The sequence below is a fragment of the Cydia pomonella genome, chromosome 7 (assembly GCF_033807575.1).
Source record: "Cydia pomonella isolate Wapato2018A chromosome 7, ilCydPomo1, whole genome shotgun sequence".
In the NCBI taxonomy this organism is placed as follows: Eukaryota; Metazoa; Arthropoda; class Insecta; order Lepidoptera; family Tortricidae; genus Cydia; species Cydia pomonella.
The window spans coordinates 1,323,833-1,341,716 of NC_084709.1; the positions used below are offsets into that span (position 1 = coordinate 1,323,833).

General features: G+C 37.4%; 1 protein-coding gene across 2 annotated transcripts in view; it reads left to right on the forward strand.

The window, feature by feature from the left end:
• Positions 1–7,801: 7,801 nt before the first annotated feature.
• Positions 7,802–17,884, forward strand: part of LOC133519567 (neurotrophin 1-like) — a 37,867-nt gene continuing 27,784 nt past the window's right edge. For both annotated transcript variants that reach the window (XM_061853575.1, XM_061853577.1), the window contains exon 1: positions 7,802–8,360. In XM_061853575.1, the coding sequence (XP_061709559.1) occupies positions 7,893–8,360 (468 nt within the window). In that variant the 5' untranslated portion in view covers positions 7,802–7,892. The remainder of the gene's footprint in view (positions 8,361–17,884) is intronic.

A 17,884-nucleotide genomic window follows, 5' to 3' on the forward strand; every position in this document is an offset into this window, starting at 1 on the left:
CAAACTATATGGGCCTATTTGACCTGAAATAAATGTATTGAATTGAATTGAATTGAATTGAAAAATCAAATCCAAATGGACGTAAAAAAAGTATCATTCCAAATTAACAATTAAAAGTAAATTCTACCAGCTAACTTATGTTAGTATGGCGTGTACTTATGAAAACATCTCAAAATTTCCATCTGATTACTTTGCCCCACATGTGAACAAAAAGCTACTTTCTCATTCGTTTTTGAACAATCAGGAGGTCTTTTACCAGTGGGTGTGGTGAAAAATAAGTTACTTAAAATATAATGCGTGCCATAATATCACCAACATATCCATAGTATTTAAGACGCAAGTGAAGGACCTGCGCACAAAACGTTTTTCTTACCTCTCTGGATATACATTATCGGAAATACTTTGACCACAGATCATATAATACTAGTACAGATACCCAATCCCATACTAAAAACGCGCACCGTCCTAAGTATCCAATACCTGTAGGCTTTGACCCAATTTTTTATCACCCACAGCTATGCCAATAAGTTTGATTTTATTTCGAATTGTTTTCTTCCTAATTGTTATAATAATAAAAAATCAACAAAAAGTCAAACGTATCGTACGTACGTTCGGGCATTATACATCAAATTATGTAAAAATATTTTCCAAAATGTCAATTTCCAGAGAGGAAAATGGGGACTACGTTTGTATGGAGAATCGGCCGTCCTCTTTTCTCTTAACAATATAAACACAAAACCCTACACGGAACCCTTAACTGAGCATAGCCCGACACACCACTGACCGGTTATTTAGTATTTCACATCAAGGAAACATCTCTTTCATATTTGAAAACATGTGCAATAGATAATTTTTTTTTTAATGGTAGAGGAGGCAAACGAGCAGACGGATCACCTGATGGTAAGCGATTTTAACACACCTTACCATTACAACGCACTTTTGAAACAAAACAAACAACTTACACAATTACAATCACAATAATACTTTATTTTAAAATCTGCAAACATTATACTGTTCTCTAAATCTTATTCCTATGAAATTAAAGGTTAATTTTGCGCACAATAAAGATAAATTGGTGAATGCTGATGGCTCTTTGTAAGCAGCTATTATGGGGGTATTATAGAAACGAGGAAAACGTTAGATTATCCGATTAAACTGCGGTGGCGATATTACTTGTTACTTTCTTTGTGATTGAAGCATCGCATGTTTCGAGCCTACAGGTTGCTTCTAATATGGTGGTATTGTATTAAATAAAATAAAAAAATGTTTATTCACGTTTCATGCCTTATAAATATTTACAATATACTTCTGCCAAATCACAGAGTGGTTTGTTGGCAGACGAAGCTCCTATAATATGCAAGCTAGGTAGTCTATATGCTACTTATATTTTTATCTATTTAACCCCTTACCGCATGCGCAGCCCTATATGGCAGTTATAATATTCAATTCTATTGATAGCTATTAAAGTTTATTTTTAACAGATATAATACTTTTGTTTACGACATGAAGTAAGGGGTAAACGCTACAATCTGATCATACAGTATAAAAATGCAGTGCATGTGTACAATTTATAGCGGTTGTATTTTACCTTTTATTTTATTTAATAGATTATTGCTAAGTTTCTTTTTAAATGTTCGTTTTGTTATCCTTTTGGTCTTCAAATCCGATGGTAACTCGTTATAGATCATAGGGACTAAATATTTTCTACATCTCTGGCCAAAATAATTATTAAGAGCCCATCAACGTGCTCACTAACGCCACTGAAAAATAATTGTGATTGTTTATATTTAACGATAGATATTTAAAAAAAGGAGGCCGCTCCGTACTGTATTTTGTATTTAAGTACCTTCTGAATACATCAAACTAGTTTCTATGTTGCTGGATTCATCGATCTATGAACTCAAAACAAAAACGGCCGTTTTAATTTTGGACGCCTAGATTGATGAATCCAGCAACGTAAAAACTATTATGTTGTATTCAAAAGGTACTTAAGTACAGAATATAGTACGTAGCGGCCCCCTATTTTAAATATCTATCGTTAAATTTAAATAATCTCAATTATTTAGCAGTGGCGCTAGTGAGCACGTTGATGGGCTCTCAACACATTGAGTACCGGGAGCCCACTCGGCGGGTTCTCTGTTCGTAGTCGTGTCTCAACAAAGCGGGAAAACGCTGGGATCGGCTACACCTCGCCATCCTTTACATCCCGGTTGACGGTATCTACTTTATTGTATGAAAACGACTGGCCTGAACGTACAAGGGCGATTAGGGTATTTTATCTTTAGACCATTTTTTTTTAAATTGAGATGACGAAAATATACCGCAACTGTTAAATATTCCCAATTGGAATGATATCCTGAATGAAATATTAAGTTGGCAGATTATAAGTTCTAGTTTTTATCTATTTTTACCTTATGGGTATTTATTGAGAGAATAACCGCAGTTAACATTACTAAAAGTATTTTAGTCGTCCGAAATAAAATAACGTGAAATGTAAACATTATAAACATAATTTATTTAATACACGTATTCCATGGTTACATTAATATAAAACAAAGACTTAAACAATGGTGATTCTGATGGTGTACATGTGCTTGAACTAGGATTCCCTTTGTTTCTGGCCAGAAATATGGCAAACATGAAATATGTTTAGGTTATTTAGTAACATAATACTTTAATACATTAATCGAATAATTATCCTATTTATCTTATTGTCAGTCCAGTCATGTTACTTATAATCATTTTACAACAATAATATCCAAAAACAAAGAAATAAACATACATAATAAAACTTACTAACAACTTGAACTAAAGAAAAAATTTGGACCAAATCGCCGTCAATGGGCAAGGTGCCTAGAAGGCTGGCCGTATTTCCCCGCTGTATGGCGATACTTATACTTATTTTTTATTATTTATTATTATTATTTTAGTAGATTCTCTGTGTCTTCGTACGTCATATATTGAAGGGCTTTTCGGAGCGTTTCCTTATATTTTGTGTGACTAAGTCACTAAGTGTATATAAATCTTAATTTACGTAAAGCCTGTTGTATAGAATGTGAACAGCCTGTAAGCAATGCAAACAAAGTTGCTTAACGCCGAGCGCAGGCGCTGTGGTGAACGAAAGTGCTGTTTCATAGGCAGTTATCATTCTTCTATAACTCATTGCTCAGCCTTTCATACTTGTAATAGTTCTCATTATGTCGCTTTGTCTTTCAAACATCTTCATTCAAACTAGCTGAAGCTTTATTTATTAGATAAAGTAAACTACAAGGATGATTCGTGGATTCAGAGTAAAAGTCAATTTTCTCTAGGATGCAACACGTTTTCCAAGTTGAAGAAACTTCTTTTACAGTACATATGGGGCTACTTTATAGCACTAGTGCGAGAAGTAGCATATTACGTTACTGTGTCGAACATTTAAAGGGCCATATGTACTGTAAAACGTTGTACGATACATATGCGAATAGGTAATTCGCAACTCGTGTCGATTTAAAACACTCCCTTCGGTCGTGTTTTAATTTATCGCCACTCGTTTCGAATTTCCTATTTTTCGCACTTGTATCGTAATGTACTATTATATAATGTGCAGTCACGTCTGAAAATATCTATATGAAAAAAGTGCCAAAAATATGTATACATTACCTTGATACATGAGGAATAAAGTCGTGTATACATATTTTTGGCACTTTTTTCGTATCGATATTTTCAGACGTGCCCGTACAAGTGCACCGTAGCCTTTCGTATCTGTAAAAAATCTGCTAATGTTAATTTGTCTGTGAAACATTGCCATTAAAATTGAACCTGGAGATTACTTGTACTTATAATAGAGAACGTGCGCGTTGGAGGGTCTGCCATCTTGTGGCCTGAATCGGAACCATAAACATGTACATTTACACGTCACGTGTTTTCTTGTGCATAGTAGGCTCTGCCATCTTGTGGGCTACATCGGAACAATAAACATCACATTTACGCCTCGCGTCAAAAATCTGACGCCTCCTGTGCTGCCTCCTACAGTTCATGCACGCTCCCTATAGAAAATGATGGGCCTCGCTACAGATCTCCTCAGCTACAAGGTCCAGCGTATGAGACAACACGGGCTCTTATAGTATAATAGAATTTACTACGGAACTCGGAAATGCTGCTCGTGGCGTAGCATTTTATAAGTAAAATTGCACCTTAATAGCACGGTAAGCTGCAGAGATAACTAATCCCCACCCCCTGCATAGAAACTTGTTTGCAGGGGGTCAGTTATCTCTGCAAATCACTATACATCTGGTCGAAACAACCGACTTTTTTTATTAAAATCGAATGTAATAAACATTTAATGAAACACAATTTACGCTATTACAAAATAAATCCGAATACAAATACTTTTTTTTTATACTACGTCGGTGGCAAACATGCATACGGCCTGCCTGATGGTAAGCAGTCTCCGTAGCCTATGTACGCCTGCAACTCCAGAGGAGTTACATGTGCGTTGCCGACCCTAACCCCACCCCCCTCGTTGAGCTCTGGCAACCTTACTCACCGGCAGGAACACAACACTATGAGTAGGGTCAAGTGTTATTTGGCTGCGGTTTTCTGTGAGGTGGAGGTACTTCCCCAGTTGGGCTCTGCTCTAGATCTGGAATGACATCTGCTGTGCTGTGACTTAAATCAATAATCGTACCGACAAAAAAGACAAATGCTTATTGTAATTGTAATCAGTATTTTACGCTCCTTTTGTGACAAGGAATACGAGTATGTAAATAAAATATATATAATAATATTTAAGTTCTCATTTTAAGCGAATTCTACAAACACGAAAATAAAGAATCTTTAAATCGAAATCCTGCTAAGGCTGTCATATTTAACCACCCACTCTTTCAAGATTCTAGTTTTCCCCTAACTTCGTCTATGTGGAATTAGCAAATTTATTTAATCTCCTTTTTAGGGTTCCGTAGCCAAATGGCATAAAACGGAACCCTTATAGTTTCGCCATGTCCGTCTGTCTGTCTGTCTGTCTGTCTGTCCGAGGCTTTGCTCCGTGGTCGTTAGTGCTATAAAGCTGAAATTTGGCATGGATATATAAATCAATAAAGCCGACAAAGTCATACAATAAAAACTAAAATTTTTTTTTTTTTAGGGTACCTCCCCTACACGTAAAGTGGGGGTGAAATTTTTTTTTCGCTTCAACCTTAGAGTGTGGGATATTGTTGGAAAGGTCTTTCAAAACTAATAGGGGTTTTCAATTAACATTTTTTGATAAAGTGAATATATTCGGAGATAATCGCTCCGAAAGAAAAAAAAATGTGTTCCCCCCCTCTAACTTTTGAACCATAGGTCCAAAAATATGAAAAAAAATCGTGGAAGTAGAGCTTAAGAAAGACATTAAATGAAAACTATAGCGGACATGATCAGTTTAGCTGTTTTTGAGTTATCGCAAAAAGTTTTCCGTTCATAGTAAAAAGACTTACTTTAATTAGGTACTGATTATGCAAATTTGCCTATTTGTTTAACTCGGGTGAAAGGTACCGTTTCATCCCTTGGTTAACAATTTACTATACTTTAAGCTCCAGTTTAGCTTATTGTCACGGAAGAGTAACTACGGAACCCTACACTGAGCGTGGCCCGACATGCTCTTGGCCGGTTATTATTGATTCCCGATACAAACTTCTACCCGTCTTCATGATTTCTGGGACTCAAGTTATTTCTGTACCAAATTTCATCTAAATCTTATAAACTAATCTTAAGCCCCAAGAAGTAACCGACAGACAGAGATACTTTTGCATTTACAATATTAGTATGGATAAAATTTCCCAATAAGTCATTGGTAAACCGTTCACCAGGTATTTTCTTCATTGCTGCATGAAAATTTTTGCAACCGGCGCAAATTTAATATCGCTTGTAACTTTTCAGATCACCACTCATTTTGATACACTTTAGCAACGATTGCTGTTATTGCTAATAACTTTATTTCTACAACTATTAGTTTCTATTTTCTAGTGTTTTAAATGTTCAAAACTAGTTTTTATTGGCGCTGATTGAAGCTCAATTTGTTGCTTAATTCTTTTTTCTACCCGTCGACTGTAATGGTTGAATTAAGATTTCGTATACCAAACTGTAATTGGGTACTTTTCATGTATGGGCTCCCAACTCAACTATAATATTCATTTCCTAACGGTTTAGTCAACTATAATGAAATTGAGCAATCACAGCTCGCCGCGGTCAGGACACAAAACGATAGCTCAAATTAATTATTTATTTTTAGGTTGTATAGTAGAAACAATTTCTTCATGTGATACCCTTAATGTAGCAACATCCATAGACTACGAAAACCGCTTACCGTTGCTTGTTCGTCTCCATAGGCTACGGTGACCAAATATGAGTAAAAAACTGTCTAAAAATTGAATCTGAAAGCTACAAAATAAAAAATAGCCCATTAATGAAACGAATACATTTTAAAATTTTCCCATTATTTTATTTCACGCATAATTAACTATCGCAGTAACTGAAGACAATATTAAGTATCGCTATTGTTATTCTCCAATTATAAGTCGATCCTGATACTTACACATCATTGTAAACCAATTTTATGATTGTACACAACAATACATCATTGACTAGAGACCGGTTCTACCGATCTCATAAAATGTCGAACTAAATGCCATCCTAATTTACAAACCACCTCATTTCTTACTATAATATCTGTTATATAATGAACGCTCATCTAAAAACGGTTTTATCACCAACGTGTGTACGTAATGTGAGGGTGCCGTTCGGATTCAGACTATACCAGCTATTGAAACAGTATTGCAACGGGACATTACTGCTAACTGAATTGCTGAATATCACAATTTAAAGGACCGCTGGCTACTTTGTATAGAGCCTGATCCAAAAACCAACATAAATGAGAGTTAGGTCATTAGATAAGTATTTATATGTATACACGGAATTTCATTGCAGAACTGAGATCAATGTCAAATCGTCATCACCTGGGCAATGGAGTCCAAGTAACTAAATTGCTGCAGAGTAACTGTTCGCGCACCGCTCCGAACGCGGAAAACCATTCGCCGCGCTCGTCCAGCGGTGGACTTTGTTGCCTAAGTAATAAGGGTGATGACATTTTGACTAAAATACAAATATCTCAGTTCTGCAATGGAATTCCACTTGGTGCCCATAGAACGAAATGGAGTACATAAAGATACGTATCTAATGACCTACTTCTCAACTCTTGAGTTCTTGTTGGTTTTTTAACCATTTTGATTTTTGGGTAGTAATGTCGCGCTGATATACTGCAGCAGTCATGCTGGGTGCTGTCTGAATCCGAACTGTATATTGGCATTTACAACATTTAGGTTTTATAGCTGGTGAATAAATAAAAGTATAGGTCGTATAAAAGTCAGTTACATGACTCGTAAATCTCGTATCAAGCTTCAAAATCTGTAACCATTATAACTTATTCGGTAACACAATCATGTGTGAAAGCATGTTTGTAAAAGTGGAATATCATCCCATCAAATCTTTGTACAATTACATTGTCGCTAACATCCAGTTGGTAAAAACACTAAGCGTCTTTACTGTATTACATATAAAGCATAATTTCGATTGACATTTCATTTTCTGAATGCATTATAGAAAAGTTAGATCGTCATGCAACACCTTTTAAGTGTAACCGCGTTGATAAACGCAATGACTTATCAATAATGACATTAGTGACCCAAAGGTGACCCGGTAAGAGAGAAAGTTACCAGATCCGGTATAATCTGACACCTGGTATATGCGAAGATGCTCGCATGCGCGCGCGCTCATTCGACGCGCGGCGGACGAAAGCGGTGCGCGTACGATATGCGCAAAGATTTCTATTGCATAATTTAAATAATGTGCAGTGAAGTGAGATTAATCTAGTGACAATGGCGTTTAAATTTATTTCTGCTTTAGTTTTAGTGATCCTAGTTGTAGCTGATGATGATTTACAAGACTTTGAGTTCGCGCATGATGATGAGATTATGATAGCGCAGGAGTCGAGACATTATCAAACAGTGGTCAAGCCTCCAGTGAGGATTGTGAAGCCGCATGGAGTGACCAATTCACACAGACCACAGTATAACATAGATTCGTTTGAAGAAGAAGAGCATGCAGAAACAACGACAAAAAGGAACATAAAACACTATAAGTCTTCACATAAATTAAGGGCTAAAGAAGGGATGATAAGGGATGCGGTGTTGCGGGCGCTGGAGAGAAAGGATCATGTGGGGAAGTTCGCGCAGATCCTGCCCATCATCAGGGCGATGTCGGGGAACCAGCGGGTGGCGCTGGCGTCGCTGGTGGCGAGCCAGGTCAGCACGCCGCCGGGGCGGCAGCCGCTCAATCTATCACAGGTAAGAATTAGATGCTTAATATCGTCGAAAGTCAATAGCAGGATTCACTACAATAACTTAGTGTAACTCAAAACACACATTGTTATTACTGTAAACTGTTTTTTTTTTTCCATACTAATAATCTCCTTTCCTCCCGCGAACGCTTCGGCTGTGGAATGAGCTTCCTGCCGAGGTTTTCCCGAGGGACTACAGTATGGGGTTCTTCAAAAAAGGAGTGTACAGGTTTTTAAAGGGTCGGCAACACGCATGTAATGCCTCTGGTGTTGCAGGCGTCCATAGGCTACGATGACTGCTTAACATTAGGCGGGCTGTATGCTTGTTTGCCACCGTCGTGGTATAAAAAAAAATCAGGGAGGGCCGGCATAAATGTAACACTGTTATTATTCTATTTCTAAAACAAAGGATTTGTACCTAATGTATTGTATTTACATGTATGTGGAGGTAACTTAGGTAGATACAGACAGTTAAAACTTGTCACTTTTTTCACTTAAATATAACAGCTTTCTCAACATTTAATTCTCCAATAATCTTAGAGTCAGATCAACATATAACTTTGCAGGAATTTCATTGAATTTTGACGTTTAAAATAACACGTGCACCGTCTGGGCTATCAAAATAACTGCCAACTTATCTTGGTTCGACTCTATTAACTTTTGGAGAAATTAATATTGAACTATATACAATTAATTTCTATTAGTATCTGAAAAGCAAAGTATAGTTATTTCATAAATAAGGGGTCTTTTTAACCTGTTCATATAGATCAGAGTCATAGTGAGATAATTTCGAGCAGTAAACATGTGGCTTTTCTTGCTACTGACCGTGGAACGGAATTATAACGGAAGAGACGATGCGTGAAGTTTGCTGCAACTTTGTTAGTTATGAGTAATTCTAATTGGATCCATATCTTTTCTCATATTGTGTGAGTCCGTTCGCGCTTTCTTGCAAACGGATGTATAAAATTACCCGATAACAAGATATTATTTTACAATAGTTCGATTTTAAGGAAAATACTAAATATATTGGTTGCTTTTTTGTGCCTTTGTCCAGATTGATATTTTCTATTTATTGTAAACATTGATCATCTACTGAGGATCAGTAAATAATCAATTTTAAAATATCCAACTGAAGTACGTGGTAGATAAAAACTAATACATATAACATTCTCAAAATAATGAAAATTTATTGACTTTCCTAAATCAATTAATTAGATCGTATTAAACATGCCTGCATGATTTCCTTAACCCAAAATCCGTTTTTAGGGTTCCGTAGCCAAATGGCATAAAACGGAACCCTTATAGTTTCGCCATGTCCGTCTGTCTGTCTGTCTGTCTGTCTGTCTGTCTGTCTGTCTGTCTGTCTGTCCGAGGCTTTGCTCCGTGGTCGTTAGTGCTAGAAAGCTGAAATTTGGTATGGATATATAAATCAATAAAGCCGACAAAGTCGTACAATAAAATCTAAAAATTTAATTTTTTTTAGGGTGTAAAGTGGGGGTGAATTTTTTTTTTTCGCTTCAACCCTAGAGTGTGGGGTATCGTTGGAAAGGTCTTTCAAAACTAATAGGGGTTTTCAAGAAACATTTTTTGATAAAGTGAATATATTCGGAGATAATCGCTCCGGAAGAAAAAAAAAATGTGTCCCCCCCCTCTAACTTTTGAACCATAGGTCCAAAAAATATGAAAAAAATCGTGGAAGTAGAGCTTAAGAAAGACATTAAATGAAAACTATAGCGGACATGATCAGTTTAGCTGTTTTTGAGTTATCGCAAAAAGTTTTCCCTTCATAGTAAAAAGACTTACTTTAATTAGGTACCAGGGGCGGCGGCTCTATACAACTCGATTCCCACCGGCTTGCCTAAAATTTATTGCTACATAAACCAAACTTATAAATCATCATTAAAATTAAAAATATTATATCCATAATGAAAACACTACGTAATACATTACCATGGAATTGTTAACACGATTTACTATAGCTTCAGTATTGATTACATTTCAACTAATCATAGCGAGCGCGCGAAGAGAAGCTCAGCTTGACTATTCATTCATGCGCCACTACACAGATACGAAAACTCACGCACACGCTCATAAAATTTGCTATAAAGAGTGCGCGCGAATGAGCTTCAAAGCAACTCGGTCTTGTATCGAGTTATTCATTTGAATAAAAACCTTAAACGTAAGAATATAAGGTTTATATTGGAAAAATGCACGCACATATTCATAAAGTCCGCGAGTACTGAGGGGCCTACCGCGAACACCGCAGTACGCAAATTGCGGGCAACTTTCTCTTTTACTCCAATGGCGTAATTAGGGTGACAGAGAAAGATGCTCGCTATTTGCAACCTTCGTGGTACGTGGTAGGCCCTCTGTACACGACCGCGATAACTTCAGTTATATTACCATGCTGCGTCATTTGAATTTAAACCTTAAATACAAAGTGGGAAGATTTATATTGGAGTGTAATGTTTCACAATTTTGAATCGGGTGCGTTTGCCGCGCGTGTTTGTATTGCCATACAAAAACATTGAATTGAATAAATGGGTAAAATTTTATTGTATTTTACTATCATTAATACCAATTTTTGTAATAATGTTTTAAAAAAAGATAAATTTTAATACAAAATCCATCTTATGTAGTCTCATCTCAAGTTTAATTATTTGATAACGAACGTTTAAAATTCGTGGGTGAAAATGGAATAATGTTAGTCACGGTTGTTACCAAGGCGTGTTGTTATTATTAGATTTTTAAATGTTTTTATTTATTTTTGTGCACAAATTTATATATAAAGTTACTAAGCCCGTGAAATTTTGTATTTTTTGTGTATAATAGTATGGCAAAGGTGGTTATTCACTAACTGCAAAAGGTCGCGCCCAAGGATACACCTAGCGCATGCTTCACTTCTATCATGAAAAAAAGTACATAATGATAAATTAGGTTTTCTTTTCGTTCCGAGTTGCCTAGCCAGAATTTCCACGCGCCGCTACTGTTAGGTACTGATTATGCAAATTTGCCTATTTGTTTAACTCGGGTGAAAGGTACCGTTTCATCCCTTGGTTAACAATTTACTATACTTTAAGCTCCAGTTTAGCTTATTGTGACGGAAGAGTAACTACGGAACCCTACACTGAGCGTGGCCCGACATGCTCTTGGCCGGTTTTTACTTTTATACAACTTCCTACTAATAATTTAAATGTGATAATTTATTTGTTTGGGTGTTTTCATATTTGGTAGTATGGTGTGTTCCTCAATCACGAGAATATGACTGTATACATTTCGATGAAATGTGGCACAGAGATATTTTAGAATCTGGAAAAAAACATATATGATAATTACCTATCATCCCGGTTTTCATCTCCAAAGGGGTAAACAATATGGGTTACAAAGTAGTACGAGAGTACTACCGGGGAGTGAATGGAGCAGTTTAATATTTTAATTCTACACGGATGATGTCGTGGGCAGCGGCAAAAAATACGTAACTTAGAGTTCCCAACCTGGGTACCTAGCCAAAATAAAAATCGTGTTGACAAACGCCAAACGAAAAAAAAGTCTATCAGGATGACAGATGCTACGAAAAGTCACTTGTTTATTTTTATTTTATTTTATTAGCCGTTAGCACATATCTCAGGTTAGAAACAAACGGACAACGGAAACTTCATCTCAGCATAACTGTACGAAGACGATTCGTACTTTAAAATCTTTCTTTGTCCATGAATGTGTCCGTTGATAGCTGATCAATGGCTTTCTATTATCAGGTGTTGTGGACCACCAATAGAAGTTCCTACTTAGGGCGGCATGTATTGCAAGTGCAACCCTATGAGGTACAGAACATTACGGCCCAAAGAATCTGGAACTTCCTGGATTCAACGGGCATTAGTAATGAACTTTAAAGGACCGTCACAATAGATGGCTGCTTGGTCGACGTGGCACTCAAATTCGACCCGGGTATGTCCTTAAACTACGTCCACAAGAGAGGTATGGGCATTGTGAATGTCATCTCGCTCTGTGTGGTAGGGCACAGCACAGCGGATGTCATTCCAGATCTAGAGCAGAGCCCAACTGGGGAAGTACCTCCACCTTACAGAAAATCGCAGCCAAATAACACTAGACCCTACTCATAGTGTTGTATTCCTGCCGGTGAGTAAGGTTGCCAGAGCTCAACGAGGGTGGGAGGGGGTTAGGGTCGGCAACGCGCATGTAACTCCTCTGGAGTTGCAGGCGTACATAGGCTACGGGTACTGCTTACCATCAGGCAGGCCGTATGCTTGTTTGCCACCGACGTAGTATAAAAAAAAAATGCCCGCAAGACCCCAATAATAATAATAATAGTGGCTTTCCATTAGAGAAGAAGAATGGATATGGGGCGTAAGGACCCTTCTCTTATGAATACGTTTCTTATGCACATGAAGCATAACAACCCTCATCTATGGAAAGCTACATGTCTATAACCATTTCATAACAAGAAGTTACATACATCACTGGTGCAGTCGAAATGCCTGTCTGTTGTAATTGTAAAATTTTGCGAGACTAATGTAATTTACGGTGTAGCCGCCGTGCAGGTCAGGATCTCGACGACTTAAATAAAACTTCGATTTATAATGAAGTGAAGTATAATCATCCCAAAGGTACTGGTTTACAAGGGTTCTTGTCAAAACGGTTCAATGTAGAAAATAGGTGTTGAAAGTATGGAGGATGATGCAAGAGTGATTTGCAATATTTGACTTGATCAGTACAAAAGGTTTAGATTTAAATGCTTCCAATTGGCCGCGATACAGATTATGTGGAGCGCTCCTATTGGTGCTTTTAAAAAGCCTCCGAATAATAGCCGAGCCCGACGGCTGCGTTTAGCTACTGCATTGATTTTTATATAATATTAAGTTGCAGTCGCAACAACGGCGTTAGTGATACCACATTAGCTACGCACTGCGTGTCGCCAAATATTTGCAATACAGGTTGACTAGTGAAACCGTGCAACCTTTTATTGCTTTGAACTTTCATCTGTCTGTATCACCTTTAACATAGTTTGTTAGAAGAAATGTTACACCACGTTCTACTATATTAAATAGTAGATTGGAAATGGCTTATACAGTTAGGGCCTCGATAATCCGTACACAGGCTAATCCGAACATCGCTGTAATCTAAACTGCCGAGTGACCAATGTCTTTAAGTGACAAAACCTTTGCTTGGTCATTAAATAACCGGCAGACCAAACTAGATGAGTTCTTAAAATGATTTCGCATTTCACATCGCAATTATACAAACATTTTGACGACCGGTCTGGCCTAGTGGGTAGTGACCCTGCCTACGAAGCTGATGGTCCCGGGTTCAAATCCTGGTAAGGGCATGTATTCGTGTCCTGAGTCATGGGTGTTTTCTATGTATTTAAGTATTTATAAATATTTATATATTATATATATCGTTGCCTAAGTACCCTCAACACAAGCCTTATTGAGCTTACTGTGGGACTTAGTCAATTTGTGTAATAATGTCCTATAATATTAATATTTATTAAAAAAAAAAAATATGTTAGTGTTAAGTTACTTTGTATATGTTTCTTAGATTTTGTAATTTTAAAGTCTCATTGAATATGTTTTTTCATAATACTTACATATGTTTACTTTAGCGATCTTCTGAACATTCCGTAAACAATCACGGAGCCTATTTACTTAAGACGTTGAAGAACGATTACAGTCGCCTACTCGGTTACTCAGGAACTTTATGGCTTTATAAGCCACCTCACCTCTAACCGTTATTTGAAAGGTGTCATTCGCGTGTTCTCTTCGTTCAGACTTGTCCCCACATGCAATGGGTTCAAAAAAGGAGTGCACAGGTCGGCTGCGCGTAATTAACACCTCTGGAGTTGCAGGCGTCTATATGCTATTGTGACTGCTCACTATCAGGCGGGCCATATGCTTGTTTGCTTCCGACGTGGTAGACACGACGTAAAAGAAAAATGCACTTATAGGTACAACGAGAGGCCCGCGTGGACGACAACTAAGTGTAAGGAGGCCTGAGTGGACGCTCGAGTTGGGCGTGCAGCGTGCATTTTAAGCAAATACAAACGTATGTAGATCTAGATGTAGTGTAGGGACGCCCGGCCGGAAGCAGGCGGGCTGTCGATCGCGTGTTGCGTTCATTCAGCCCAATTCCCTGAAATTGGAGCTGCAGGTTACTGTCCCGGCGGCATTCCCATACCAATCTCCTCAAATCTTCTTGTTTTCCTGCAGAACAGAAGGACATCTTTAAGTTATTTATTTATTTTCTAGTTCGACGTCCTTTAGTTCGTTTTCTATTAGTGAGTCTCTACTACCGAATGTATTATATCGCAGTGCCGCGTACATGATACATTCTGCTAGTAGATGGAAGCTAGTTTCCTCCTTACCACAGCGTGGACAGGAGGCGTCTCTATTCTTTTTCATTACCTTGAGATGTCTGTTGAGAGTATTGTGACCAGTAATGATACCTGTCAATATTCTCAGACTGCTCTTACCTAGTTTCAGAAGATACCTGGTTCTTTTGTGATCAATGCCCTTAACCATCATCTTAGACTGTCTGCAGCTAGTATATGCAAACGTATAGGAGCGGCCTGAGTGCACGCTGCTCAAATCACTCGTGAGCCCGACGCCACGCTGTACGCCCCGCCGAACGCTCCGCTTTGAGCGTCCACTCAGGCCTTACACAAAGGTATGGGATTCAAATATCGGTTTGATGTCCCACACCCACTCACACACACATACCTATACACACACAGTGTTTTTTTTTGCATGCTTTCATTATTAGATTACCTATTATACGTACTTCTCTCTTAATGATGTTACCTAGGTCTTAATTAACCTTATATTTGGTTGTATGTTGCCGAAGTAACTATAGCTTTTATATGTAACTACTTTTTTGAAACTGAATCTGGCTGCCACGTGACAGGCATAGCCTAATGTGGGCCGCAAGGTATATTTTAAATGTTAATAAGGTTTTTTCTTTTAAATAAACAATTATTCAGGTGCACATTCGAAGTGGCCTATAAAGCCGTAAAGTTGGTCAATATCTTCAACTCGCGTGATGTCCTAACACCTTTTTCTTAATAATTTCCCGTTCACATAGCTAATTGCAACATTATCCGAGAAAAGCAAATATAATCGTGGGAGCCAATTCTCTCCGACATGTCGCAAAATAAGTGCACTTTTTTGGTCTCTAGTGCATTGTTAATATCAACTCTCTACATCTAAATGTTTCATACGCCATTTTTCACATCTATAAAAATAGACTTTATATTGAACAACTTTAAGTTGATAATGGGTTAAGTTGTTTTTAGTTGAAGTGGTGTTTTTAAATGTATCACATGTAATACATGCTTTCATACGTGAGTGACAAATATGATATTACTTCCGAAAGTACTCGTGTAACGGTTTATCTTGCATTGCTACCGTTTGTTTTCTTAAGATTTCTCTTTACTTTGCTAAGTGTAATACTTAAGTACATATAGTAATATTGTCTTCGGTTACCGCGTAGTTACTCATAGAGTAAAACTAGTATTGCTTAAGACTCCTTTGAGTCCTCTGCTTTGAAACTCGACTCAGTTTTTCAGACTCACATATTAAGTCTCGACTCGAAACTCGAGTTCTTTTCAAATTGTTAGAAACTCGAGTCTTTTGTAGGGACTTGAGTCATTTTCAGAGAACTCTCAATTTTTGTTTGCAAAATTTCGAAATGCTTAGACAAGTAATATGTTAGTTATGGCACACAAATAAGACAAGAACGCAAAATTTATTTACTTTTATTTAGGTTAAGCCTATGAAATTGTTAACGGAGTCTTTATTCGAAGGCTCGAGTCCTTTTGAGCTCTCTTAAAAAAGACACAATAAATGACTCGCCTCGGGACTTAAAAGACTGAAGTTTTTTAAGCGCCGAGTTTCGTAAACACAAGTTGAGTTCTTCAAATTCAGACTCAAAAGACTCGAGTTCTTGCCAACACTAAGTAAAACTGTGTAAACGGATTATATCGCGTATGATGAATTTAGGAGATCCAAACGCGCAAACGGCATTGGATTGGGCATATCCTCAGGAAGCCTGACACCCACCTATCCAAAGTGGCCCTGACCTGTAAGATGCCCGGAAAACGGAAACATGGTCGCCCTAAATTTACTTGGAGCCGTTTCGTGGAGCAAGAGTTGGGTGTATTGGAGATAGGGTGGGAGGAGGTTATCCAAGCTGCCCAGGACCGGAGTCTCTCTTCTTCTTTCTCGCGTTGTCCCGGCATTTTGCCACGGCTCATGGGAACCTGGAGTCCGCTTGACAACTAATCCCAAGACTCGTTTTTTCGTTACACTGAATAATGAATGTTCGAATACGGCCGAGTGAGTCGGAATAACATATTCACTCATTTCGATGCCTGATTAAATTTAGACCAAAATAGTGGAGCGTCGATCGATCTAGTCCCATATTACGCTCAAAAAGGCTTGTGTTGTACTTATCTTCCTCGCTCATGGGAGCCTGGGGTCCGCTTGGCTACTAATCCCGAGAATTGGCGTAGGCACTAGTTTTTACGAAAGCGACTGCCATCTGACCTTCCAACCCAGAGGGTAATAGGCCTTGTTGGGATTAGTTGGCCCAGGACCGAAGTCAGTGGAAGAAAATGGTACCCCAGCAGAGGGTAACAAGATGGAAAGTAGAAGATGATGAATTCAAAATACCTCCCGACGTTTTGAACACTTTTATATATTTTATGATATGAATGCTAGTTTTAAGGTCCATATGGGCCCATAGTTGCCTGAAAATAAAGATTTTCATTTCAATTTACTGTACTGCTTACTGTAGGACTTAGTCAATTTGTGTAATAATGTCCTATAATATTTGTTTATTTATTTATTATTATTATTAATTTAAATAGTTTATGGTTAACATTGGTGGTAGTTTATTTCAAAACCCACATAGTTTATTATTTACTGGCCCGGATTGCATAATAAAATACAAACTGTGTATTAATGTTTTTACATAGAAAATCACTAAAAATATTAGCTTGTATTTTATCATGCAATAGGCCCCTGATATCGTTAATTACAAAATGATTTGTACAAACTATAATAGGTTATGTTATGAGTTAGCTTTAACATGATTGATGGCGGGAAACCATACAACTGCGATATATGTTAAGTTTTTCTCCTTTTAGGTAATTTCCAATAAAATTCATAAAATAAAATATACAAGAGAGAGTCTTTCTGCACTTCCAAGTTAAAATTCGGACGTGAAAAGTTAGTGAAATAGAACTATTAAGTTAGGCTTGGCAGATTGAATCAATTACTAAGATAATTTCCAGAATTTTCGGATTACTTGTAATTGGTGTAATAACAATTTTATTTACATATTAATTTGTATGTTAATGTACGACTTAGACCTAGATTGAATGAGTGGTGCCTTTGATGGTAGAATTTCAGAAAGTATTCCAGATGCGTGGCTAAGAGACCTTTGCAAATCAAAGAAGCACTGATAGATTTGATGCTACCTATCATTATTACCAGGAGTTTTTTAATCAAGGAA